The sequence below is a fragment of the Podospora pseudoanserina genome, chromosome 1 (assembly GCF_035222485.1).
Source record: "Podospora pseudoanserina strain CBS 124.78 chromosome 1, whole genome shotgun sequence".
NCBI classification, from domain to species: domain Eukaryota; kingdom Fungi; phylum Ascomycota; class Sordariomycetes; order Sordariales; family Podosporaceae; genus Podospora; species Podospora pseudoanserina.
In genome coordinates this window covers 1,450,716-1,475,695 of record NC_085920.1, presented here as the reverse complement: position 1 = coordinate 1,475,695, position 24,980 = coordinate 1,450,716, and the positions used below count along the sequence as shown (strand labels likewise).

The window sequence follows — 24,980 nt, the reverse complement described above, 5'->3', positions numbered from 1 at the left end:
ATTGCCCTTGATTATTGGTTCGTTGCCAACGCGGGCATAAACCACTTTGAATGGTGTTGTCTTTTTATTTTATTTTATTTTTAAAAAAATAAAAAAAAATAAAAAAGAAAAAACTCTTGCATCGTTATCATCATCAAGGGGGATGTGAAGGGCTTTGGCCATTTTGATGGGGTTTACAGCTTACAACGTCGAGTAGAAATACTCATGGTTTTTTTTTTTTGGTTTTTTTTTTTGGTTTTTTTTTTTTGTTTTTGCACAATTTTGGATGATAGGAGGACAAACAATACATGACGCTTTCCGATGCTTCAATTTATTTTTTTCGTGTTTGGATTAACATGATGTGATTCCGAGGTCAAATGAGGCCGGGTTAGTCTTTTGAGTGCATTCTCGAAACACGGCCAGTCCACACAACGTCCAACATTTTTTTTTTTTTTTTAGTTTTCTCTAGAAAGGTAAGACTTTTTATATTATATCTGTTGGCCCGAACTCCTAATGCTTGCCACCTTGCCTCTTCTGAATAAACCCTAACGCCTCTCTGTGTCTGCCCTGGTGTGGAATACAATAGCGGATTGATACTTGTCAATCATATACAGACTCCCCTGCTCGCTCTCTATCATGGTGACTACTTCTCCTCACGATCTTTGTCCTTTTTTGTCGGCACTCGTTTATTTTCTTCTCGATAGGCGGGGCGAGTCGCATAGCACTTCGCCTCGCTGACCTCTCTCGCGACGTTTCGGCGCCTGGACTCCTGTTCTGAAGACTTGTCTCTTTTTTTCACTTGTGGCCAACTTCTAGGTTTCGCACCACTGGATATTGGTATATCCACCTTCCCCTCCCCTTCCTCCCATCCGTAAACACACTCTCTCTAGATGCAGGCCCCTCCTAATGACCCCCTCTCCCTCTATACCCCCCCCTCTTCCCACCCCACCTCCCCCTCCCCCCCCTCCCAAACCTGCCCCCCTTTTCATGCCCCCTATCATGCCTATCCCCATCCCCACCCCGCTCCCTATCCCTCTCCGCCCGCCGTTCCATATCCCTCTCCCTCTCCCGCTCCCTATGCCTCTCCCTCTCCTGCTCCTCCCGCTCCAGCTCCTCCGCCGTCTTCTCCACCTTCATAGTAGGCTTCTCCATCAGCTCATCCCTCGTCCACCTTGGATGCGCCCCCTGCCTGCACTGCTTCCCGTCCGGGCAGAACCCCGCGAGGTAGTAAAGACATATGTTTCTCTTTAAATGTCTCTTGTCGCATTTTGGCCCCAAGGGGCAAAACCCGCGGTCGTAGTGGGGGCAGGGGGGAAGTTTGGAAGAGGGATCGATGTGGAGGTAGAGGCACTCGTCCCCGTTGGAGCAGTAGCCGTTGCGGACGAAGAAGTTGCATTCGGGCATCTTGCGGAGGTTGTACTCGTGGAGGAACTCGCAGGTTAGGCCTTTTTTGCAGAGGCCGCGGAGCCAGTGTTTGCAGACTAGGGAACCGAAGCCGCCGGTGTTGTTGTTGTTGGGTTGGGATTGTTGTTGGTCGCCTGAGGAGAGGTTGCTGCTGGGTGGGGGGAGGGAGTGTTGGTAGGTTTTTTGGAGGAAGGGGGTGAAGGTGAAGGTGTAGGGGGTGGGTGTGTGGGTTAGGAGTTGTTGGGCTGGGGGCGGGAGGAACGCCATGGTGATGGTGGGTGGTGATCTTTGCGATCAGTTATTATTGTGGTGGTGAGGGAGTGGCCGTTATGGACGATCTATTGTTGGTAGTTTGTGCTCTGGTCACTTCGTTGTTTTGTGCAACTTGTTGTATTGGTTTCGTTCGATATTGCGAGGGCCGCCGAGGTGGGTGCAAATTTCTTCGTTGAACAGTTGCGCGAAAAGTGGTGGTTCAAAAGTTGGAAAAAAGCCAAGTTTGGTCTTCAAGGTTCGCAAGCAACGGCGCGTCTGGCGATAAGATGGATCGACGTCGCTTCCTCACCGAGAGCTCCACGGTGTGCAGCCAATCAGCCGCCGGAATCCACAACCTCGGTTCGGCCCCTGCCCCGCGAACTGAACCCTGGCAAAGCCGTCTTACCAATGAATCAGGGACCATTGACAGGACGACGGCGATGGAAGACCATTTCCGAGGTTCTTTTTTGATCAAGTATTTAGCGTAGCATTGGTGTCTTTTATATATATATATAACATCCTCCCACAGCGACTCTAATACTACTTCTTGCTTACATTTCGGATACCCTTCCTTCATCTTGCTTCTGTTTGCCCCCGCGACCTCACCTTGCCCCCCCGTGCACGTGCCTGTTCGTCTTACATCTACAATCATGAAGGGAATCCAAGTGTCGGCCTATGTCAAGGTAATAGGCACTCAATCTGAAGCTCGTCTCGGTGTTAAACACATTGCTAATACGTGCTTGATAGGCTCCTGGTGAGCTCAAGGTCACAGAGCTTGCTGATCCCAAGCCTGCCGCAGACGAGTACCTCATCGAGGTCCACGCCGCGGCAACCAACTTCTTTGATATCCTGCAAATTCAGGGCAAATACCAGCACCAACCTCGTATGTATTTAGACCACCCACCATCACTTGGAGACACCGTGCTGATCCTCGCAATAGCTTTCCCATGGGTTTCTGGTGCTGAATTCGCCGGAGTCGTGCTGGCCACGCCTTCCGGGTCCAAGAACCCCAAGTTCCCCGTCGGCTCCAAGGTCTTCGGAGCCACCCAGGGGTCATATGCCACCAAGTGTGTCGCAAAGGAGGTTTCCATGCTTCCCGTACCCAAGGGATGGTCTTTCAACCAGGCTTCCGGTCTGTTCGTAACAGCCCCCACCAGCTACGGCGCCCTCGTCCTCCGTGCTGGCGTCAAGGCAGGTGATTACGTTCTTGTCCACGCCGCTGCCGGTGGTGTCGGTCTTGCTGCTGTTCAAGTCGCCAAGGCATACGGCGCGACAGTCATCGCCACGGCGGGCACTGCCCGCAAGCTGGAGGTTGCCAAGTCCTTTGGCGCTGATCATGTCGTTGACTACCGCGATGAGAATTGGCCCCAGATTGTCAAGAAATTGACGCCCAAGGGCCGTGGTGTTGACATTGTCTATGACCCTGTCGGCATGGTTGACAAGAGTACTAAGTGTATCGCTTGGAACGGCCGCATTCTCATTGTTGGCTTTGCCGCTGGTACTATCGAGAAGGTGGCTATGAACAAGGTCTTGCTCAAGAATATCAGCTTGGTCGGTATTCACTGGGGCATGTATGAGAAGATGGAGACTAAATCGGTCCCCAAGGTGTGGGAGGGCATCATGAAGTTGATTGCCGAGGGCAAGTTCAAGGGAACTGAGTTCACAGACAAGGAGTTTGTCGGACTCGAGTCTGTGCCAGATGCGCTCAAGGCGCTCGGGAGCAGGGAAACCTGGGGCAAGGTTGTTGTCAAGATTCCCCAGGAGGGACAAAACAAACTGTAATTTTTCTGAATTGTATGTAGCGATGCCATGTTTAATGAAAAAAAGGGGTGCTCATACAACCCTAACCCCCATAGTAATTGACTGCTTATTCACCCTCCGATTTGGACCCTGCATCTGATTCGGAATTTTCCCCATTGCCCCTCAACCCCACCCTCCGTGTCTCGATCGATCATGAGAAATGTATCCTGAGAGCTTAGTAAAACACGACTTGACAATTTACAAGAGAATCTTCCAGGGAATAACCATTTCGAAGAATCGCATCTGTAACCCACTCGCTCCATTTTCTCGTAATCATTTATATACCAACCAACCTAAATAAACCCCCCCGACCCCCCTCCTAATACCGTGCGGCGTATATTCCTCCCCCCCCCCGCGTTTTGATCTCTACTCTTTTCCCACGCTTCTGGGCTACCTAACGTACCCCACCTACAACCGTCAAGCTGTTTTCCTCATCCTTCTCTAGACGCATCCTCCTCCGCTCTGGTGCCGGCCTGTCAGTAGCAGCTGTAACAACGGGCGTGTTTACCAAGACGCGGACCACCCTGTACCAATCCGAACTCCAACAGACGATAGGCAAGCAGCAACAGCGGAGGAACATGCACAGCAAAGTAGTCATCATCGGCTCCGGGCCGGCCGCCCACACCGCGGCCGTTTACCTTGCCCGCGCCGAGTTGAAGCGTGCGTAGTGTTTTTTTTTATTTTTTTTTATTTTTATTATTTTTTTTTTTTAGTTTATTACCCCTCCACAGTTTGTCAACCTCATACGAAAAGAACCTAATCTAACAACACCATGTAAAAACAGCCGTCCTATACGAAGGCTTCATGGCCAACGGCGTCGCCGCCGGCGGGCAGCTCACCACGACGACCGAAATCGAAAACTTCCCCGGCTTCCCCAAGGGCATCATGGGTGGCGAGCTCATGGACCGGATGCGCGAGCAGTCGGAGCGCTTCGGCACCGTCATCGTCAGCGAGACGGTCGACAAGCTGGACCTCTCGTCGAGGCCGTTCAAGTACGCCACCGAGTGGTCCCCGGACGAGATCCACACGGCCGACGCCATCATCCTCGCCACGGGGGCCTCGGCCCGCAGGCTTGGGCTGCCGGGGGAGGACAAGTACTGGCAGAACGGGATCTCGGCCTGCGCCGTGTGCGACGGGGCGGTGCCTATCTTTAGAAACAAGCACTTGGTTGTCATCGGGGGTGGTGACTCTGCGGCGGAGGAGGCGATGTTCTTGACCAAGTATGCTAGCCATGTTACTGTGCTGGTGAGGAAGGACAAGTTGAGGGCTAGCACGATCATGGCGAAGAGGTTGCTGGGGCATCCCAAGGTTACGGTCAAGTTTAATACTGTGGGTGTGGAGGTTAAGGGGGATGACAAGGGGCTGATGAGCCAGCTGGTGGTCAAGGATGTTGTTTCTGGGAATGAGGAGACGCTGGAGGCGAATGGGCTTTTTTATGCCATTGGTCACGATCCTGCCACCAAGATTGTCAAGGGTCAGCTGGAGACTGATGAGGAGGGTTATGTCATCACCAAGCCTGGCACTACGCTGACCAGTGTTGAGGGCGTGTTTGCTGCTGGTGATGTGCAGGATAAGAGGTACAGGCAGGCCATTACCAGTGCAGGTATGTTGTTGTCCCCCTTTTGTTTTGACCAGGAAACAAGTTTTGCTGACTGATGATAATTTTACAGGAACTGGTTGCATGGCTGCTCTCGATGCTGAAAAGTTCCTGTCCGAGATGGAGGACACGACAGCTGAGCACAAGGCCGGGAAGGAGGGGAACCTATAGAAGTTATATAGAGGTTAGACGTCATTTTTAGCGGCAGCCTTTTTTGAATGGAGATACCACTGTTTTTGGCGGTCTGTCAGGATATACCCCAGATTTATTGTGTATGATCTGAGTGTTGGCTACTCTTGACGACCAGGTGACAGGGTCAGCAGGAATACTTGGTTGGTAACATTATCCTCTTTTTCGGAGTAGAGGTTCCCAAGTTGTTTACAAGAGACTTGACGTATTTAAGCAACTACCCCTATTCCTCTCAGCAAGATCAAAGGCTGGTACCATCAGGCTGTGCCGACATCGGCCGAGTTAGAGGGAGGGGTGTTTTGTGACACATTATTTTAGGTTTATCTGGTCCGGTTTTCTATCCATGGGTTCCATTAAAGTCACAACCAGAACAAGAGTCAGGACCAGACATTTTACCCCCCCGTCTTTCTTTCGCTTTGACGTTCGTCGTCGTCGTCGTCATCTGTCGTTGTTGTTGTTGTTGTTGTTGTTGTTGCTGTTGGGGAGAGAGGTGTATATATCAACTTATCATATCTCGACCACCCCGTCACCCGCAACCATGACTTCCATCAGAGAATGGAAAGCAGACGAATACCAAAAGAGTCTCGGCTTCGTCCCCAAGCTCGCGACAAAAGTGTTGGAGTGGCTTGACGTAAAAGCGGATGACAAGGTTTTGGATTTGGGATGCGGTGGTACATTTTTGCATGCTTCTGTTTTGCGTTGATGGATGGGGGTTATTAGCTAACGCAACACGCGTACAACCAGATGGAATCCTAGACATTGAAATCGGCCGTGTCCTAACCCAAGGAGGGGGCAAACTTCTGGGATTAGACCGATCACCGAGCATGATCCGGGCCGCGAGGGAGAATGTGAGGAGGAAGGAGGTTGGGTTGGAGAGGAAGTGTCTTTTTATTGGTATACTCACTTACCGACTTTTCCCTCTCTAGAAGTGATTGCTGAATTCTAACTTGGGGGGGAAACAGTAGCAAACACCTCCGACCTCCTCAAACACTCAGCCATGGCCCACCAACCAGAACACTTCAGCAAAGTCTTTTCCTCTGCGGCCATCCACTGGATGCTCGGCAGCAGCAGTGGTTCTTCTCTGGATGACGACGGCCCGGTGTCGAACAGGGGCAGAAAGTTCTTTGAGGGGGCCCGGTACGTTCTCAAGAAGGGGGGCAAGTTTGTCTTTGAGATGGGCGGGATGGGGAATATCGCTGAGGCGAGGGCCGCGATGGTGGGGGTGGTTGCTAGGACGCTGAAACAAGCGCCCGAGAATATTAGGGAGCCGTGGTTTTTTCCTGATGAGGAGTGGGTCAGGGACATGATGGAGGTCAAGGTCGGGGGGTTTGAGGTCGAAAGGAGTGAGATGGAGTGGAGGCCTACCAAGATTGATGGAAGGGGCGGCCTGGAGGGGTGGGTTAGGTTGATTGGGGGCAAGTTGTTTGGGTTGATCAGGGACGAGAAAGAAAGGGAGGAAGCGGTGAGGGAGGTGTTCAGGTTGTTGGAAATTGTTTGTAGAAGGGAACCAGCGCGCGAAAGGGGGGATGTGGAGTACGTGGTGAATTATGTTCGGTTGAGGGTCGTTGCTAGGAGATTGTAGGCAGCGTAAGTGTACTGGGATAAGGTGGTAATCAGAGTAAGATTTTGGCTTTTGGCCTTATATCAGTTCAAACTTCCAAGGCGGGAGTGGTTCTTGTACTGTCGAGTCAGTTTGACGCTAAATGGTTCACAGTACCAGATCTGTTGGGTACGTTGCGGCTTCACAGGAGGGCACTGAACATCAAGCAACACCATATAAACTTCGCCATCATGAAGAAAAAACTCACAGATGCCATTTTATTTCCCCATCTGCCCTTTTAACGTCTATAACCCAGCAAAGAAAATTAGAGAAACAGAAATAATACACATCCGGAACACCTACCTCCTATTTTATCATCTTGACTGCCCCTCTCCAAATATCACCGCCTTCAACTTCTCCTTCTCACCGCTCTCCTCACACATGCCTCTAAAGATACCCCCCTCGCCCTTCTCCCAAAGCTCCTTGGGGCTCCCATATTCAGCAACACAGCCATCGCTGAGCACCAAAACCCGGTCAAAATCCGCAATGGTACTCAACCTGTGAGCAATGACAAGTAAAGTAGCATCAGTGAACTCTTCACGAATGCTTCTCTGAATCAACCCGTCCGTATGCATGTCAACTGCAGAGGTGGCCTCGTCGAGAACCATGATACGCGGCCGGCTCACAATAGCGCGAGCCAAGCACAGTAGCTGGCGCTGACCTTGAGACAGATTCAGCCCCCCTTCTGAGACAGGCGAGTCTAGGTTCTTGAAAACATTGGTGTTCTTTGGGGTCTCCGTCGCTTCCGAGGAGCCAGGCATAGGGGTGGCGCTTCCCGACGAGTTTTCAGAGTCGGTGATGAGGTGGACTCGTTCAAGACAGTCGCGGAGTTCGGCATCAGTGTGGTGGTCAAAGGGGTCCAGGTTGCTACGTATGGTTCCGGAAAAGAGAACGGGATCCTGAGGAATAATGGCGAGGCGAGATCGCAGGTCGTGTAGCTTGATCTTCGAAATGTCAATGCCATCAATATGGATAGCGCCAGACCGAGCCTCCAAGAAACGGAACAGAGCCAGGGTCAGAGATGACTTTCCAGCACCGGTGCGGCCGACGACGCCAACTCTTTCGTTACTGTTGATGCTGAAACTGAGCCCTTTGAGAACGGGCGGCATATCAGCAACGTAGCCAACCACCAAGTTGTCAACCTCAATGCGGCCCCCAGTGGGCCAAGCGGCAGGCGGGCTAATCCCATCAAGAGACTCTGTGGGCAATTCGGTGTACTGCATCCTCGGTGTTAGCTCGTCTCTTGAACCAAGCAATACCAAAGACTTACCTCGACAATTCGCTCAGCGGCGTTCATATTGAGCTCAATGTTGGAGTACAGACGAATAGTCCATATAATCGCGCTGGAAAAGTCGAGCGCAAATGCAAGCGCAAACCCAGCCAGAGCTGCGTCAATCCCCGGAGTAAGCAGGATCAAGCTCGCTACAAAAGACGAGAAGACAGAGCCCACGAGAGCCATGCGCAAGCCCATCCACCGGTTGAAAAGCCAGAGATGCCAGGTGGCTGTCGAATAGTCGTCAATCTTCTTGTACATGCGCTCAATGTACACCTCCGCCTTGTCGAAACCACGGATGGTGGTAACACCGGTGAGTGAAGAGCCGAACTGCTCGAAAACCGGAGACTTTGTGTTGCTCTCCAGTCGCTTGACCGGTCTTGCCGCATCCATATAAGTGATGGCGATGCGCAAGCAAATGAGGAGCAGCACAAGTGCAAGAATCATGATATACGGAGAAACCACTAGGCCTGCAAGGATAACGGTGAAAAGACTCAACACAGAGTTGAACCCGAAGCTAAACGAGTTTGCCAGCTGAGAGTCAATAACACTGAAATCGTTGGTATAACGGTTCAAGATACGACCAACAGGGACGGTGTCGAGCCATCGGATGGGGGTTCGGAGAATCGTAAAGTTCATCTCGGAGAAGAGCTTGCGGCTGGCTCTGAGGGAGCCCAGAAAGATGTAGAAGAACTTTGCCGTGCTAATGATGCAACCAAGGATAGCAATACCCACGTAGATTCCCAGGTAGAACTTCAGATCTTTCTCGAAACGTCCCGATATTGAGGGTCCTGAAGCTGCGTGCAGTGATGTTTGACGTACGCCTTCGGCGTAGAAGAAACTGTGCCCGAGCGAGTTGTTCGCAATATGCTGCGCGCCGCTGTTTTTCTCTTCGTAGATGCTGGTCCAGATCTTGAGCCACCACGATTGCCCTATAGCCTTGTTAGTGTCTTGTATGGAGCTGCGAGCATTGTTGCCTACCGATGGTAAAGCCCTGCGTGAGCGAGAAGACGAGAGCCGCAACGGTCCAATATATCCATCCGCCACTGGCGTTGAGGTAAGCCGAGTAAACCCGTGTCTTGACAGCTCCTTTCTCACGACTCTCTTCCTCGACGAACTTTCGGGCTGACTTTTTGGACATGACCTTCTGCAACGTATTTCCTTCATCCTCGTTGCCATGGTCATCTGTTGACCCGTCAGAATTGACAGCTGTCACAGATTCGTCGGCCTCAATCTCTTCGGAGCTCTGCTCGTGAGTCTTAATCCTTTGCAGCGTACCGCCCTGCCTGAGCTCTGATACTAAACCGGCATTCAACACTCCGCCATCTCCGAGCTCTACCAGATACTTTGTCTTCGGCTCGCATAGGGCAACGTGATGCGTAACCAGAATTCGTGTACGACCGGTTGCGAGCTCCCCGTTGAGACACTTTTCAAAGATGTGTCGGCCGACGTGTGCGTCAACTGCACTGAAGATGTCGTCCAGAACGAGGATACCAGCACGGGAGTAGATGGCGCGAGCGAGCGTAATGCGCCACTTCTGACCACCGCTGAGATTGATACCGTTGGCTCCGATTTCGGTGTTTTCGCCGTCCGAAAGCATTTCGAGATCCTTCTTGAGAGCACATACCTCTACCGTCTTCTTGTAGCGGTCCTCATCGAACGGCAACCCGAAAAGAATGTTGTCCTTGATGCTGGCATTCTCGATCCAAGGTATCTGGGCGACGTAGGCTATGGCCTCAGGAATGATCCAGTTGCTCTTGTTGGCCTTGTTATCGTGACGTACTGCCAGTGGAGGAGCTCGTGGAACATAGAGAGTACCGCCCAAGACATCCACCTCGCCCAAGATTGCCGCCAGCATCAAGCTTTTTCCCGTGCCAGTTTTTCCGGATATGACAGAGAGCTCTCCTCTCGGAAAATTGACACTGATATCGCGAAGAACAAACCGGTCATCCTCCTCTGTCCTGTCATCTGCTGGCCAGGCGATAGAGGCCCTGTCGAACTTCACTTCCTCGCCGTCTTTGGAAATCTTAGAGACCTCTGCAGAATTGAGATATTCTTCCAGACGCTTGATCGAGACCCATGAGTCCAAAAGGTCGGTGGTGAGTTCTGGGATGACGGATAAAGTGACCTCGAGGGCCTTGAAGACACCGAGACTCACAAAAGCAACCGACGGAGTGAGCGAACCGTTGATGTAAGCATAGACTGCCAGTGAAATAGCAGATAAAAGAATCGGGCTGGTAATCCAGCATGCCAACAACATTGTGTCTGTCACAAAGACGTCCCAAACGGCACTAAGCTCTCGCTCTCGTACAGCTCCAATCTTGTTCTCCCAGTCAGGTTCGAGGGCCGAGAACTTGATTTGGCGGATTCCTTGGAGCGCCTCGGTGACCACCTCCATTTTCTTGTCTCTGGTCTTCATCAGCCTGTCCTGAGCGGCCGCATACCTCTTGCTGAAATAGATATTGACAGGCATGATGGCAAGCATTGCTGATAAACCTGCGAAAAGCGCCCTCCAGCCCAGAAGACTGATGAGGAAGCTGATTGATACGACAAGCTTGAACAGGCTGCCTGGGAACATGTACTGAAAGGCAGCAAAGTCACCAACTCTCCTGGCATCAACTCCAATCAGATTTACAGTGCTCTGCTTGCCCTGCTTAAGCTCATCCGCATCATCAAGCTTGGTCGGCTTGGTATCGTCTGGTTCGGTCCCTTCCGCAGGCTCAGTTGGCGTTTCCTTCGACTTAGAAACTCCTTTGATGTCTTTCTTGCGGACGGACTTTTCAAAAACAAGAGCGCCGAGTTGAGCACGAACGGGGATTGCCAGGTTTGCAAAGGACATCCAGAAGAGCCATGATTCAAGCCACGACCCAACGACAATAGAGATTCCGAGCCAGAACACCCAAGCCCAGGCATCCATTCCACTGCTAGTACCGGGCTGTCGATCCTCTAGCGTTCGAAGAAGCTGAAGGATGACCCATTGTGGCGCAAAATTCAGGACCGACGTACAAAGGGCAAGAAACCACTGAACGGCGATGACTGTTTTGTGAGCCAGGAGCATCGATAGCCAGAGCGGGCGGCTGGAGTTCTGTTTCTTCCATGCTTCGGATATAGAGGCGGCACGGGTGTAATGATCGGGACGTGGGAGATCAGTCATATCAAGGTTCTTCTGAGTCGAGGCGAGAGTGAGAAGAGCTGTCGGCCATGAGAAAGTGTAGCGGCCCAATGCTGTGGTACTGTACAACCGGTCAACTGGTTCTCCCTCATAAAGTACGTCCGGTCTCCTCGGGAGTGAGACGCTGGCCACCGAGAGGCATATAGCCAGACCAAGCTCGACTACGCAAAGGGCGAAAAGGGTTCTATTGTCCTGGAGAAGAGACTCGGCTGACTTGGTGCCCTGAATGATCAGGGCGCCAGCTAAGGTGAGAGAGGACAGAAAACTGTAGATTCCAAGATCGTAGGCTTGCACGGAGCTTCTGCTCCAAGTGATAGCAACCGACTGGAACAGTAACGCACCCTGCCATGTATCGTTAACACTACCGAACTGAGACACCAGCTCTATGGCCTTTTCACGCCATAACTCACCCACGATACTGTGTTCAGCCATTGCTGAAGCTGGATCCCACTGGAGTGTGTGAACAACAGAGCAGTCGCAAGTGAAATCGCAAATCCCGAATTCGCGAAGATCAAGATGCATGTCTTTGACAACTTTGTTGAGAAAGCCTTCACAGACTCGGATGTCGCCTTGCCATCGGCGTCCTCGTACGTGTCCCGGTCCCCATCTTGTCTGCGTGACCGCAGCAGAACGCTAGAAACGGCTGGGAGAGAACATAGACCGATGAATGCGAGGCTCGTAGCAACCGTGACTAGCATAGAATCGCCAGATCCCATAGTAGACTGCAGTGCTGGTCGCCAACCAGTGAGTTGAAGATATTGTAGCCAAATCGATAATCAAGAGGTACTTGTAAGACGTCCGTCCTGGGTGTTTGTTTATGGTTCGTAGTTGATGGAGTGGATTCCGCGTTCCACCACAATCTTACCGCAGTTGTTGGAGGAGGAGAGTGTTGGTGAAATTTTTACAAAGCCCCAGTTGGCGGCGGAGAACCAAAAGCGGAATTAAGAACTGATAACACAACGTAACGGGGAACAGGGCACCTCAGGAAGGAGGGAAGGAGCGATTGAGAACAGGGGCAGGAGCGATTGAGATATACGGATAACGATAGTGAGACCAACAGTATCAGATGAGTCCCAACTTACAAATTATCGTGTTCATCAACTTCCGTCCACTCCAACTCTAGTCATTGGGAAGGTAGGGTAGTCGATGCCACCCTTCCGTTGTATTCGTAGCAAGATACGTCTAGCACAAGCTTCTCGGGTTATGGAGTGTGCGGTTGCACGGAACTGTTGAGTCATGCGGTGAAGATACATACAGCCAGATGCATCGTCGATTTACCAATGCTGGGGGGTTGGTGAGGGTCTGGGATCGCGAACGGCACCCTGCATGCAAGTTTCTAGGCAGAGTTGAGAAGGTGGTATGCAGCCGCGATAGAACAACAGGGCTGCCACAGGGGCCTTCAAAGGCCCTGGAGCTGCGGGGTCAGCCACATTGGGGACGGGATTTGAATAATATTGCAGTTTGCCGTATTCCCGTGCGACTATAGCACACTGGCGAAAAGTTGGAGGTTAATCGTGATTGCATGCTCTTTCGACTGATCTAGCTCCTGTCCAGCCTGTAGAGAACTCTTATCAGATCTTGTTTAGTGGATTTTGCTGAGAGGCGGTGTGACTCGTTGAGAATATCAAGCACCCGCACCGTGGAGCTTCAAGTTACAGCAAAAGGGTCTACCGGGATTTCCCAGAAGGGATCGTCCACCGTGGTATCGAACTGCATCTTCATAATGCGAGGGATACGCAATATGCGAGGGCGGTAGGTGTATTGCTCAAGGCAGACTCGAAGCATATATCATGAGGCAGACGTTAGGATTGATTGCCACACTATCTGAAGACTGATCAAGTCTTTGAGCTGTTATCTTACATCATTGTTGCGGATGACTGAGAACTGAAGGCAGGTGTCTCATTGATGAAGTTGAGATGCCTAACGAGATGTACCTCCCCGCCTTATGAGTGACACCCGTCTTGGCGCTTGAACGGGTGGACTTCTGTTCTTGGCAGCTGCTTATTTTCAACATCACTTCATCCCGTTCTTCTGCAGCTCTTCCAGTAGCAATGAGAATGGCGCGATATATGCTCCCTCCGCCAGTTCATGGCCCAAGCAGTAGGAACTCACCAACTGCCGAGTCTGAAGTTTGCATTTCCATATCTTGGTCCGGCTCAAGAATGGGACCTGCACGTAATCACCTCTCCACCGCGCCCCCCGGGTACATGAGCCTTAATTCGCAGCGCAGAAGAGCGGACCAAGACATCGCCATCCATCGTCCTGGTAGGTATCTATGGTGTGTTGCACAGTAACTGTACGCATATCTTGCATGAAGCTTATTGCCGCCATTTTCTCGTCACGTATATTGACCTTCGTGGGGAGGCTGTATACGCAGTAGGATGACTTCCTGGCAAGCGGGCGGCGAGGAATAACATGTGAGTAAGAAGCTACTGAGTCATCGAATTGATCTTCTCGAAATTATGAGCTTGAAGGCTTTAAGTAATACCTGATCAGACATAGCCTTCCCGCGCTATGACTGGGAGCAAGTGCTAAAGACCGACACAAGCCGGCATGTTGAATGGAGTGAGTGACTAGCCCCTGAAAGGCTTCCTGGGGATATCTCACTTCTCAGGTTCAGCAGAAGCGGAGTAGATAAAGCTCATGACCCCGCCATATCTAATCGCCAGGCTTATAGTCTAATCATTGATTCATCAACGCCCAGGTGTCTTTAGAATAATTGGCTTGGCGATGGTGGACAATGCGGCTAATGCAGTCCCGTAACTCCGTTCTCTTGATTGGCGAGCCCGTGACGCCAAAACGCGACTTTCAGTGGAAGCGTGGTGCTTGGCTTCTATGGAAAAGGCGTCAGCAGCTCTCAAGACAAGGCGTTGGCAGTGTTTCCTGTTTCCCAGACATCTTGTAAGCCGGCGGCCGGATTTCCCTTTTTTCCAATTCCAATTGACAAGTAGGAAAGCAAGCCTGCGCTTTATTATCCACAACAATGGCCGTTTGAACTGCTTTGACTAGCGTTTGTCTAAAGTGCAGCCGTCTTGTCGGTGACAAATGTGCAGGACTGGAAGCTGCATCAGAAATCCATGTCGCCTTGAGTCGCACGAGCTTCCGGCCGCAGACACCGACCGTGCCTTCGCTTCCGCCAATCCACCAACATTCATCTTGGACCAGCCGGCGATCTCACGATTACCCTCCCAACTCTCCTGCAAATTTCGAATTGGTTCATCTCTCCCTTCGTCCCAGACCACGATCCACACGATCCACGATCCACTCCCGCCCGTCCTCTACCATCATCTTTCCAGCTCTACCGAGAAGTCGTGCACACCAGCAGAAAGTCACAGCTGCGGATTGGACGCAGCAAACGCCCATCCATCCAATCCAGCTACAGCATAACTGCAGAGCTCTGTCGACCACAAAAATGAAGGCCCAACCGCTCATCATCAACTGGCATGTTGATGTCAACCCATATCCTATATACTCTGCACATTTCCAGCCCAATGGTGGTGGACGACTGGCTACTGGTGCTGGAGACAACAAGGTCCGAGTAGGTTATCCCATACCTGCTTGCTCTTCAAGGGTCTAAGTGCTGACTTTGCACATGGGTAGCTCTGGAAGATCGAAGATGATGGCGAAGACCGCAAGGTGGAATATCTAGCCACTCTTTCAACACATACACAAGCCGTGAATGTGGTACGGTGGGCTCCGAAAGGTAAGCCGGAATCTCCCTCCTCCAGTATTCTGTTCGATGTTGTTTGTTCTATGCTAACCTATTCGGTTCTTCAGGCGACATCCTCGCATCTGCTGGTGACGACGGTAATGTGATCCTATGGGTCCCTTCCGACTCCCGATCCGCTGGCTTTGGGGAGGAGGCGGACCCCGAAGCCAAAGAGTTTTGGCGGAGAAAACACATGTGCAGGTCTTCTGGGACGGAGATTTTCGATTTGGCTTGGGCGCCGGATGCATCCTACTTCATTATCGGAAGTATGGATAACGTTGCCCGAATCTACAACGCTGCAACAGGTGCGTAGTGCTTCAGGAGCTTTCAAGTGCACGCCTTGCTAATGTTTTCCTAGGCACGCTAGTTCGACAAATTGCCGAACATAGTCACTATGTCCAGGGTGTTGCATGGGACCCGTTGAACGAGTATATCGCCACGCAATCCTCGGATCGTGCCGTGCATATTTACTCGCTGAAGACCAAGGACGGGCAGTATACTCTAGGCTGCAACGATAAAGAGCCATCAAAAATTGCAAGCCACGTCAAAGCTGATCTTCCGGCGCGGCGGATCTCTTCCCACAGTCCCGCCCCTCCTGAATTGGGGTATCGGTCGGTTCTTGACAATGTGCCAGGAGTGGCGATTGGCTCTCCTGTTCCATCCGCTCCAGGGACCCCCACCTCAATGGCTCTCCCGATGAACCCCCCAAGTGTTGTTAGTCACAGCCGGAGGTCATCGTTCTCTTCGAGACGCTCGGTCTCACCAGCGCCGTCGATGCCGTTGCCGGCAGTGATGCCGATAGAGGCTTCACCAAAGCCGCACATGCATGGCGCAAGCTTAGGAATGAAGAACGCGAGTCTCTACGCAAACGAGACTCTGACTTCCTTCTTCAGGCGACTTACTTTTACTCCCGACGGAAGTCTTCTTCTCACCCCTGCTGGGCAATATCAGACCCAGCACCAAGTTGAGGGCCAGAAACCCACGTTCGAGGTGACAAATACCGTGTACATTTACACCAGAGGAGGCATCAACAAACCTCCCATTGCACATCTACCAGGGCACAAAAAGCCATCTGTCGCAGTCAGATGTTCACCAGTCGTGTATACGCTGAGGCAGTCACCTCCTGTTACCAAGCATATTACTATCGACACATCTTCTTCTGAAGATGCCATCCCACCGTTGCCCGAGGCTGTTACGAAACCTTCCCCAGCACCCTCACAGATGGAACCGCCTCCGCCGCCGTCATTGGTTGAAACAGTCACGTCCAACTCCAGGGTGCTGAGTTTGGAGACAGGCGTGCAAACACCAGGACCCAAGCCTGCCTTTGCATTGCCGTATCGAATGATATATGCGGTGGCTACCCAGGATTCGGTGCTGTTGTACGATACTCAACAACACACCCCGATCTGTATCGTGAGCAACCTTCATTGCGCCACATTTACTGATTTGACTTGGTAAGTTCATCCGGAAGCGTCAACAAGATGGTTTCAGACTAACATTTTTTCCAGGTCAAGTGATGGTTTGACGCTGCTGATCTCGTCTTCTGATGGATTCTGCTCTACATTGTCGTTCCTGCCGGGTGAGCTTGGTACTGTGTACACGGGCGAACTCGGGCCTCCAAAGCCCCAAGGCACTGCTGTCTCGAACCAAAATACGCCTGTACCAACCCCCACTTCGGTGCTGGCACCTCCTTCCCCTTTTCCAAACGGCTCCCAGCATCGCCATCGCGACTCTGCCAGCTCGTTTACAGCCCCATCTCCACCACCAGCCGCATCTTTTGTCAACCCAAGGCCGGGGTCACCAGCAAGGTCCAACTCGGCGTCTTCAGTGATTACTCAGACGTCTGGTGCTCAGACTGGGGTGTTGAACAACCCGCCGCTAATAGCTGGTCAGGTTCCCAGCCTGACAGCGGTGAACTCTGGCAAGGTGACGGGAGTTCCCATCACCACTCCCCCAGAAACACCCCGAAGCTCGTTTGTCCCACCGCCGGCAGGCACCAAGCGGGATACCAATGAAGCGGAGACAGATGACTCGTTGGGTAACCAGAATAAGCGAAGGCGTATTGCGCCTACACTGGTGGGCTCATCGACAGAGTCAAACAACGGTGCTGGCAGCGAAGGATCGAGGGCTTAGGTGGTCCCAGAACATCGCCGGCGAACCGCGTAGTTTGTTTGTTATGACTGGGGTAGGCGTTGGGACTGCGGGTTAAGAAAAGCAAGCGATATTGATGGTCAAGTTTTGTTATGGAATGGTTTTGGGCTCCCCATCTATTCGGAGTTAATGGACCCAGCCATGCTGGTCTGCATTTGATGGTGTTAGGTCCTTTTCTTTTCCTCACGTTGTCGACAACGGGGTACATGTTTATGTAACTGCTAGAGTTGTAGGTATGCGAGTTTGATCTGGTTTGCTGATCGGAAGGGGCACATCTAGGTCGGCTGGTTCGATATAATGTATCAAGCTATACTGTACCTGAATTGTTTGTTCTAAACGTTAACGATGGGCGGTTTCCTACGGGTCAAGCAACCCAGCAACTTCCGTCCTTTGTTGGGGTCAGGGCAGCGGGGAAATGAGGGGGAAGCCGCTCCTTACTCCGCACCAATAGTATCCGTCAGCCGAGCGGTTATCTTATCACTTACACGGCAGCTACTTCCCAGGTCACCTGCTCTTCCCCATGTCTCTCCTGCAGTCTTCTTGAACATAAATTTCTCTTTTCACCACTCTTTGTTTTGAGTTTGCTTTACTTTTCAGGTTCTTCTTTTGTCTTGGAGCATTGCAGTCGATTGGACCATCTATCGTTCGTCACAGCTTATCCATCAGGCTTATCACCACATGTATAGCATCATCAGAGTATAACTTCATCAAGGTTCCAACACCACCACCGCCAACATGTTTCTAAGCGAGTACTTTCAGCACAAACGGGACTGGTAAGCTTCTTTCCCTTCTTCCCACCTCTACCCTCTGACAATTCGAATTAACAACCTCCCCATTAGCAAGTTCAAGCAAGCCCAACGCCAACAACGGATCGACGCCCTCCCAGCAGAGTACAAATCACCCGTCACCCCAGACGAAAAGGAGATATTTTCCGCGCCGATCGATTCACTGGTCGCCAATGTCCAAAACGGCACCACCCATCCGCTGAGCATCCTCCGCGCGTATGGAAAGCTTGCGCTAAGGGCGCACTCTCAGACCAACTGCCTAACGGAGATTATGTTTTCTTCAGCGGAGCAGTGGATCAACGCTGCACGCACCAAAACAGAAGTAGACAAGGGAGGGAACCCGCTGCCGAACCTAGAGGGGTCGTTGGCGGGTATCCCGGTGTCGCTGAAGGATACGATCATTGTTGGGGGGTATGACACGACGGTGGGGTACAGCTCGTTTGTGGGGAACGACGACGGCAAAGATGGGGCGATGGTGAGGATGCTGAAGGATATGGGGGCTGTGCCGCATGTCAAGACGAATTGTCCGATTACGTTGTTGAGTTTTGAGAGCGGGAATGATGTTTGGGGGAGGGCGGAGAATCCGTTTAAAAAAGGGTATAGTCCCGGGGGGAGTACGGGGGGTGAGAGCGCGCTGTTGGCTATGGGGGGGAGTAGGATTGGGGTTGGGAGCGATGTGGCGGGGAGCGTGAGGTTGCCGGCGCATTGGGCGGGTTGTTATGCGTTGAGGTGCTCGACGGGGAGGTGGCCTAAGGCGGGAATCAAGACTAGTATGCCTGGGCAGGAGGGGGTGCCGAGTGTGTACAGTCCTATGGCGAGGACGTTGGGGGATTTGAGGTATTTTACTAGGGAGGTGATTGAATTTGGGCCGTGGAGGTATGATGGGACTGTTCACCCTCTTGCGTGGAGGGGGGAGATGGAGAAGGGGTTTGAGCAGAAGGAGAAGTTGAAGGTTGGGGTGATGTGGACGGATGGGGTTGTTGATCCGAGTCCTGCCTGTCGGAGGGCGTTGGAGACGGTTGTGAATGCGTTGAAGGCGCAGGGGCACGAGATTGTCGAGTTGGAGGGGGAGCACGCGCCGCCGGATCTATATGAGGGGTTGAAGATTGCCTCACTGGTGTTGAATGCGGATGGCGGGCAGATGTTCGACTCTTTTAGGCGACCTGGGGAGTGGCTGGATACTGGAGCTGCTCAGATCAAATCACTGGCGAGTTGGTGGAACCCGTTTAGATGGTTCTATTACCTTTGGGTGAAGTATGTCAGGAGAGATCACGTTTGGGCTGGGTTGGTTGAAAATTGGAGAGCACAGTCGGCTTTTGAGAACTGGAAGCTGGTTGCTCGGAGAGAGGAGTACAGAGCCAAGTGGTTTGAGTGGTGGAATCAGCAGGGTTTGGATGTCATTGTTTCGGTTCCGAATGCAACGCCTGCGCTGCCCCTGAATGCGATGAAGGATGCTTTCAGCAGCTGTGGGTATACATTTTTGTTTAACTTGGCAAGTCTACTTGAACGCTGTCCTATCCATGTCTCTGGCTAACATTATATCCAGCTCGATTACTCAGCCGGCGTCCTTCCCGTAACCAAGGTCCAAGTCGAACTTGACGGCCTCCCAGAAGACTTCAACATCAGAAAGCTCAATGGTGTTGCTCGTGGGGCCTACAAGTACTACGACGCCGAGAAGATGGATGGCCTGCCCGTGGGCGTGCAGGTTGTTGGTCGCCGACTGGAAGAAGAAAAGGTTCTGGCGGTGATGCAGCGGGTGGAAGACGCCCTGGGAGAGGACAAGTATCAGCCCATCAGTGTCGGCAGACTTCAGCTAGAGTAGATTGCAGCTCAGTATGAGATACAGGGGTTGGAGGATAAGTTGGTGGGGTTGAAGGAGGAGGAATAGGAGGCTTTTCTGGATGCTCTAGCGGTTATGAAGGCCTCCGGGAGGTGTTAATGAGGAAGCGTGGAGCAGTTGGTTTATGGGCTTGAGCGTTGCACATAGCGTGGAAACTGGTTGATAGGTGTTTTGGGGGTAGAGCAAACGGATCAAAGAAGTTCTGTGATTTGACAATGCGAGGTTCGAGATCAAACGAGAATGGAGGGCGTTTGCACGATTGTGTGTGTGTGTGACCTTGTCTCGAACTTTCGGGATGGGTCATGCAGGTTTTTGTTCTTTCGAGGGCGTTGCCTAGGTACAATGTGTTGATGGGTGTGTATAAAACCCCATCTCCAGCTCGAAGGAACTGTCACTTACCTACATTAGCAACAGACCACACCACTACTGCCACTTCAACTACTCGATATTCCGTCTCTTTTTTTTTTGTTGTTTTTTTTCTCATCAAGAACCAATTGCAATTTGTCTTTTTCAAAGACAATGGTGTCCAAACAGGAGAAAGTGTTGCCGCTCCCCAAGCCGGGCGAGCGCAATATTTTGGTCACTTCTGCGCTCCCTTATGTGAACAATGTCCCGCACTTGGGGAATATAATCGGGTCGGTGCTCTCGGCGGATGTGTTTGCGAGGTTTTGGAGGGGGAGGGGGGGGAATGTGCTTTTTGTGGGGGGTGAGTTATCTCTGTTCTTGCCTATCTGTTTTTGTTTTGGGGATCTTCTCTTTATTTTGAGTTGGTCTCCTTTTTCACGGTATCATCTTTTCCCCTTTCCTCGGGTTGGGAAGCCGGAGGAGTGGACGGTTGGTCCAGGCTTTGGCTGTGGGACGGCGATGTCTTGTTTTTTATCTTCCTCTTTCAATGTCTTGCCTGCTTCTCGGTTCCTTTTTTTTTATTTTAATATTTTTTATTTTTATTTTTTTAAGCCAAAAATGAGCTGATGGTTGGGATGTCATCTGGGGATTTGGTGGTGTTGCCTATTTCCCTCTCGACCGCCTGACAAACTGCTGATGATAAATGTTGCAATGGACAGGAACGGACGAGTTCGGCACTACAACCTCCCTCCGGGCACGCGAGGAAGGCGTTGCGCCCCAAGAGCTGTGTGACAAGTACCATAAGATCCACAAGGACGTGTACGAGTGGTTCAATATCAGCTTCGACATTTTTGGACGGACGACGAATGACCGGCACACGGAAATCACACACGACATCTTCAAAGAGTTGTGGGGAGAAGGGCTGATTGAGATCAGGGATTCGGAACAGCTTTGGTGTGAGCAGTGTAAAGGGTTTGTGTTTGATCGGTTGGTGGAGGGGACATGCCCGGAATGTGGCTGCGAGGAGGCGAGAGGTACGTTTTTTTTTTTTTTTGAGATGCTCACCTTGAGATGCAGAGTTGCTGACAGCTTTGGCTGGGGGGGCGGTAGGTGACCAGTGTGGGGATTGTGACTGGGTTTTTGACATTACGGAGTTGGTTGAGCCGAGGTGTAAGATCCACGGGGGAAGGCCAGCACTAAGGCCGAGCAAGCACTTGTTTTTGAAACTTGACAATCATGGCCCGTTGCTCGAGAACCAGGCTAAGGAACAAGGAGAGAATTGGTTGGTAAACGCGAAGGAAATCAATGGGAACTCTTCTATATGCATAACAAGGGATGGACTGGACTGGGGAACACCGGTGCCCGGGCGGTTGGTAGGGTTCGACGGGAAAGTTTTCTATCCGTGGTGGGATGCGTTGCTCGGATATATTTCCATCACGGCAAGTGGGATGGAAGGGGAAAGCTGGAGGGCGTGGTGGCGGCCTTCAACACCCATCGCCATGAAAAGCCACGACGGCAACGACAGCTCTTTCAACAAACCTGGTGATAACACACCCAAGTCGGATGTAGGCGTTCGGCTATCCCAGTTTCTCGGCGCAGACAACATTTTCTTCCATGGTATCTTGTTTCCTGCCACGCTACTTCCCTTGGATCCTCCCTACACAGCTCCTCGCCACATCGCTTCAACAAGATTTCTCACCTACCAGGGCGGCAGATTCTCTAAATCCCTTGGGGTGGGGGTATTTGGCGACAATGCTCAGCAAACTGGCCTCCCGGCTGATGTCTTTCGATTCTTCCTCCTCCAGTCCCGCCCTGAGGGCATGGAAGACACGGATTTCACCTGGGACAGGCTGGTCGAGGTCCACAATGAACTTTTTGTCGGTAAGATCGGGAAACTGGTCCACAAAGTCCTCACGGACCTCAACGGTGTGGTGCCTCACAGCCACGATCATATCAATGGGCCACTGCTTTCGTCTGTGGGCCAGACGATTAAGCGCTTCAAAGGAGGTGTACACAAGCTACTGGTGCAGTACGTTACCCAGCTTAAAAACTCGGAGTTGAGGGGTGGCTTGATGACAACTCTGGAGTTAACTTGTGGAAGCATTGCTCTCTTGGACCTGGTCAGTAGCAGGGTTATGTTGACGGACACATGTGAGCGGCAGGCTGTTTTGGAGGTGGGGATCAATCTGGTATACTTGGTGGTGAGGATGCTAGAGCCTTATATTCCTAAGACTGTAGAGTCGCTTTACGAGGTGCTCGGAGTGGAACGGCCTACAGGAAGACTTGAGATGGATTGGCTTGGGGATCAGGGACCGATAAAGCCGGGACATGAAGTTGGGAAGTGGGAGGAGGTGGAGGCCTTGTTTGAATGTATCTGGCCCGAGAAGGCAAAGATGTGGGAGCTGAAGTTTGGAGGCAAGAAAAAGAGAAAGGGAGAGGTCTTGGTGTGTGAAGAGGCGAAGAGGAGGCAGAAGAATTAGATAACTGATGGGGTGCCAATGTTTGTAAGATAGGCAGAGCGACTGTAGCGAGACATAACTGCTTGTTTTGTAAGTTGGGTAGGAGATTGCAAATTTACATTCTTTTGCTGGCTCTCTCACAAGTTAAGAAAATGACGTTGCTTTGCCTGTCGATGCTCTCTTGCTTCGATTGATAATCGGATAATATTGTTCAAGTTCTCTGCACTAACAGCATTGCATGCTAAACCCCACTACTAGTACTCTTGGCCCTTGTAGGCATGGCAGCTGCTAATAAGAAATTAATTAACCTTACCTAATACGGCAAACAAAGCCAACCGCAACCCGGGAACTTTGCAACCTCTTACCCGAACCCCAAACAACGTGTTTACATCATACCATTCTCCAGACCATGCAACGCGCCGCCGCATCGCGAAAGTCGAAGAAATCGTTGAATTTTCTTCATCTACGAGGTATGATTCATATCGGAAAATTTTTCTGCGATTTTTATGATTTTTGGCTCATTTTACTGACACCCTCTCACAGCGCCTTTTTGTTCGCGACGCGCTGGTTGGTCTAGAGCTCACTTTCACTTTCACTTACAAGGCCGCCTGTCTTCCAAGTCGTGACGAAGCGCAGAATAGCCCATCACCATAAGCCATCACTAGACAGCTGTCACAATGCCGTTCGTGGATGACTACATGGAGGATGCTCCTCTCCAATTGATCCAAAGCGACTTGCAAGAGTAAGTGACCAGGCATCTCACCTATAAACCCTTCTCTCAGTTTCCCGCTGGGTTTTTGGTACAAGCAGCTCGCGACAAGCACCCACAACCCTGCCACTCCTCTCTTTCCCCCCAAATCACGACGCGACTTTGACAAGTCCACGCAATTTTCACTACTTTCACAAGTCGCTCCTTTGGCGGTCCAAACCTCGTCACTCACTCACTCACCCACCCTCACTTGTCCGTCTCATGTTTAATTGTTTTATATTTTGACCCAATTATTAACTCGCATTGCAGGTCTGTTGAGGCTTCATACTCAAGAGAGAGCTCAATAGCTCTCGATTTCGCCGGTGGTGCTGGCCCGACTGTGGTCAACCTTCATGAAGAAGAGGATCTCATCATAAACGAGCAGTTCAACATGCCGCCCGCCCTTCCAGAAGCCGATATGGGCTTGGGTGCCGGTCTCTTCGATGATAAACTCGCGCCTTCCTCGTCGAAAAAGCGGGGCCGCCCTTTGAGATCCTCTACTGGGACTTCTTCCGAGACGCCCGCCAAGTCAACACCGGCTGCGAAGACTCCTCGTTCAACCAAGAGCGTTGGCAAGTCTTCTGCTACGCCCAAATCTGCTAAGAACAGTGCGGGTCCTAAGAGCGCCAGCCGCAGCACAGGCCGCAAGCGCAAGGCTGAAGAGATCGAGACCGAGGCCGAGGAGACGTCTCCTGAAGCTGAAGTTGAAGTTGAAGCGACACCAGCGGCAAAGCGTGGTCGTGCCGGAAGGCCTGCCCGTACTGCAGGCAAGGCCGCCAGTGCGCGACTCTCACTTAAGGCTGCTAAGAAGCCTACTCGTGGTCGTCCCAAGGGACCCACTGTAAGTAATGCCTCCTACGTGTATATATTGTCACAGCCCTCTACTGAAAAGAAGGAGAAGGCCACCGCTAAGCCCAAGAACAAGGGCGGTCGTCCCAAGAAGGACACATCTGTTAATGGCGTCGCCTCTGAAGAGGTTTACGAAGTCGAAGCCATCCGTGACTCGGGAATCGACGACAAGACCAAGGCTCACAAGTTCCTCGTTAAGTGGAAGGGCTATCCCGAAAGTGAAAACACCTGGGAGCCCAGGTCTAACCTCAAGGGAGCCGAAGAATTAGTCCGTGAGTTTGAGAAGAGCCAAAAGAAGACCAAGGCTGCGGATGCTGCCGTCAAGGTATCAGCGCCCAAGAAGGAGAAGGCGGAGAAGCCAGCAGCCGAAAAGAAGGCGGCCCCTGCTAAGGGTAGGGGCAATGCGAAGGCCGTAAAGAAGGTTGCGCCGGCAAAAAAGCCCGTTGGGCGGCCGGGGAGAAGGGGGAGATCTGCCAAGGCATAGTCGATATGGCGTTGGGTTGTCTCACAGTTTGTAAAAGGGTGGGTGGGTAGGTTGTTTAGTTTTGCGATGGGAATCTGGTTGCTGTTTGTTTTTCGCTTTCGTGTCGTTATTTTTATTTCTTTCTCGCGGTTCCTGCAATGGAGGTCATTGTTATATTGGCTCATCAGGCACACACAAAAGCCATCTTTGCGTCGAATAGTTCTCCGGACGGTTGTCACGTAGAAGCGGTTTAGCTAGGGCTTGTGTATGGCTGGCATGTATCACTGTTACATATAATATCTCGTGCGTATACCCTGATAGCTATCTTTACTGTTGCCCTCTGAGTGCCAGGAGTTCTCTCCTAT

The 24,980-nt window shown here is 51.6% G+C and overlaps 8 protein-coding genes across 8 annotated transcripts; 6 read left to right on the top strand and 2 right to left on the bottom strand.

Moving 5' to 3' along the window:
* Positions 1-882: 882 nt before the first annotated feature.
* On the bottom strand, positions 883-1,650 carry YTH1 (RNA-binding component of cleavage and polyadenylation factor; the record flags this gene model as incomplete). The annotated part of the gene is made up of 1 exon (XM_062941650.1): positions 883-1,650. The coding sequence occupies one exon, from the start codon at positions 1,648-1,650 to the stop codon at positions 883-885; it is 768 nt and encodes a 255-aa protein (XP_062804529.1).
* Positions 1,300-5,289, top strand: TRR1 (thioredoxin-disulfide reductase). Its single transcript, XM_062939776.1, has 6 exons — positions 1,300-2,318; positions 2,383-2,518; positions 2,576-3,413; positions 3,881-4,095; positions 4,220-5,038; positions 5,106-5,289. Exons 1-6 carry the CDS (start codon positions 2,286-2,288, stop codon positions 5,201-5,203), a joined length of 2,139 nt encoding a protein of 712 aa, XP_062804528.1. The 5' UTR covers positions 1,300-2,285; the 3' UTR covers positions 5,204-5,289.
* Positions 5,290-5,572: 283 nt separating this feature from the next.
* On the top strand, positions 5,573-6,803 carry QC764_104060 (uncharacterized protein; the record flags this gene model as incomplete). Its single annotated transcript, XM_062941649.1, has 3 exons — positions 5,573-5,892; positions 5,966-6,115; positions 6,184-6,803. The coding sequence occupies exons 1-3, from the start codon at positions 5,760-5,762 to the stop codon at positions 6,801-6,803; spliced, it is 903 nt and encodes a 300-aa protein (XP_062804527.1). The 5' UTR covers positions 5,573-5,759.
* A 199-nt stretch (positions 6,804-7,002) lies between these two features.
* Positions 7,003-12,604, bottom strand: QC764_104050 (uncharacterized protein). The gene is made up of 4 exons (XM_062941648.1): positions 11,677-12,604; positions 9,076-11,608; positions 8,092-9,026; positions 7,003-8,038 (listed from the first exon to the last, which is right to left on the bottom strand). The coding sequence occupies exons 1-4, from the start codon at positions 11,980-11,982 to the stop codon at positions 7,136-7,138; spliced, it is 4,677 nt and encodes a 1,558-aa protein (XP_062804526.1). The 5' UTR covers positions 11,983-12,604; the 3' UTR covers positions 7,003-7,135.
* A 748-nt stretch (positions 12,605-13,352) lies between these two features.
* CAC2 (Chromatin assembly factor 1 subunit) lies at positions 13,353-17,108 on the top strand (the record flags this gene model as incomplete). Its single annotated transcript, XM_062941647.1, has 5 exons — positions 13,353-13,687; positions 13,763-14,969; positions 15,044-15,280; positions 15,334-16,429; positions 16,484-17,108. Exons 3-5 carry the CDS (start codon positions 15,169-15,171, stop codon positions 17,106-17,108), a joined length of 1,833 nt encoding a protein of 610 aa, XP_062804525.1. The 5' UTR covers positions 13,353-13,687; positions 13,763-14,969; positions 15,044-15,168.
* A 753-nt stretch (positions 17,109-17,861) lies between these two features.
* QC764_104030 (uncharacterized protein) lies at positions 17,862-19,733 on the top strand (the record flags this gene model as incomplete). Its single annotated transcript, XM_062941646.1, has 3 exons — positions 17,862-17,899; positions 17,966-19,377; positions 19,471-19,733. 3 exons carry the CDS (start codon positions 17,862-17,864, stop codon positions 19,731-19,733), a joined length of 1,713 nt encoding a protein of 570 aa, XP_062804524.1.
* Positions 19,734-20,270: 537 nt separating this feature from the next.
* On the top strand, positions 20,271-22,633 carry QC764_104020 (uncharacterized protein; the record flags this gene model as incomplete). Its single annotated transcript, XM_062941645.1, has 3 exons — positions 20,271-20,457; positions 20,816-21,130; positions 21,207-22,633. The coding sequence occupies 3 exons, from the start codon at positions 20,271-20,273 to the stop codon at positions 22,574-22,576; spliced, it is 1,872 nt and encodes a 623-aa protein (XP_062804523.1). The 3' UTR covers positions 22,577-22,633.
* Positions 22,634-22,920: 287 nt separating this feature from the next.
* QC764_104010 (uncharacterized protein) lies at positions 22,921-24,979 on the top strand. The gene is made up of 4 exons (XM_062941644.1): positions 22,921-23,025; positions 23,099-23,297; positions 23,574-24,144; positions 24,205-24,979. Exons 2-4 carry the CDS (start codon positions 23,233-23,235, stop codon positions 24,634-24,636), a joined length of 1,068 nt encoding a protein of 355 aa, XP_062804522.1. The 5' UTR covers positions 22,921-23,025; positions 23,099-23,232; the 3' UTR covers positions 24,637-24,979.
* The last annotated feature ends 1 nt before the right edge of the window (position 24,980 follows it).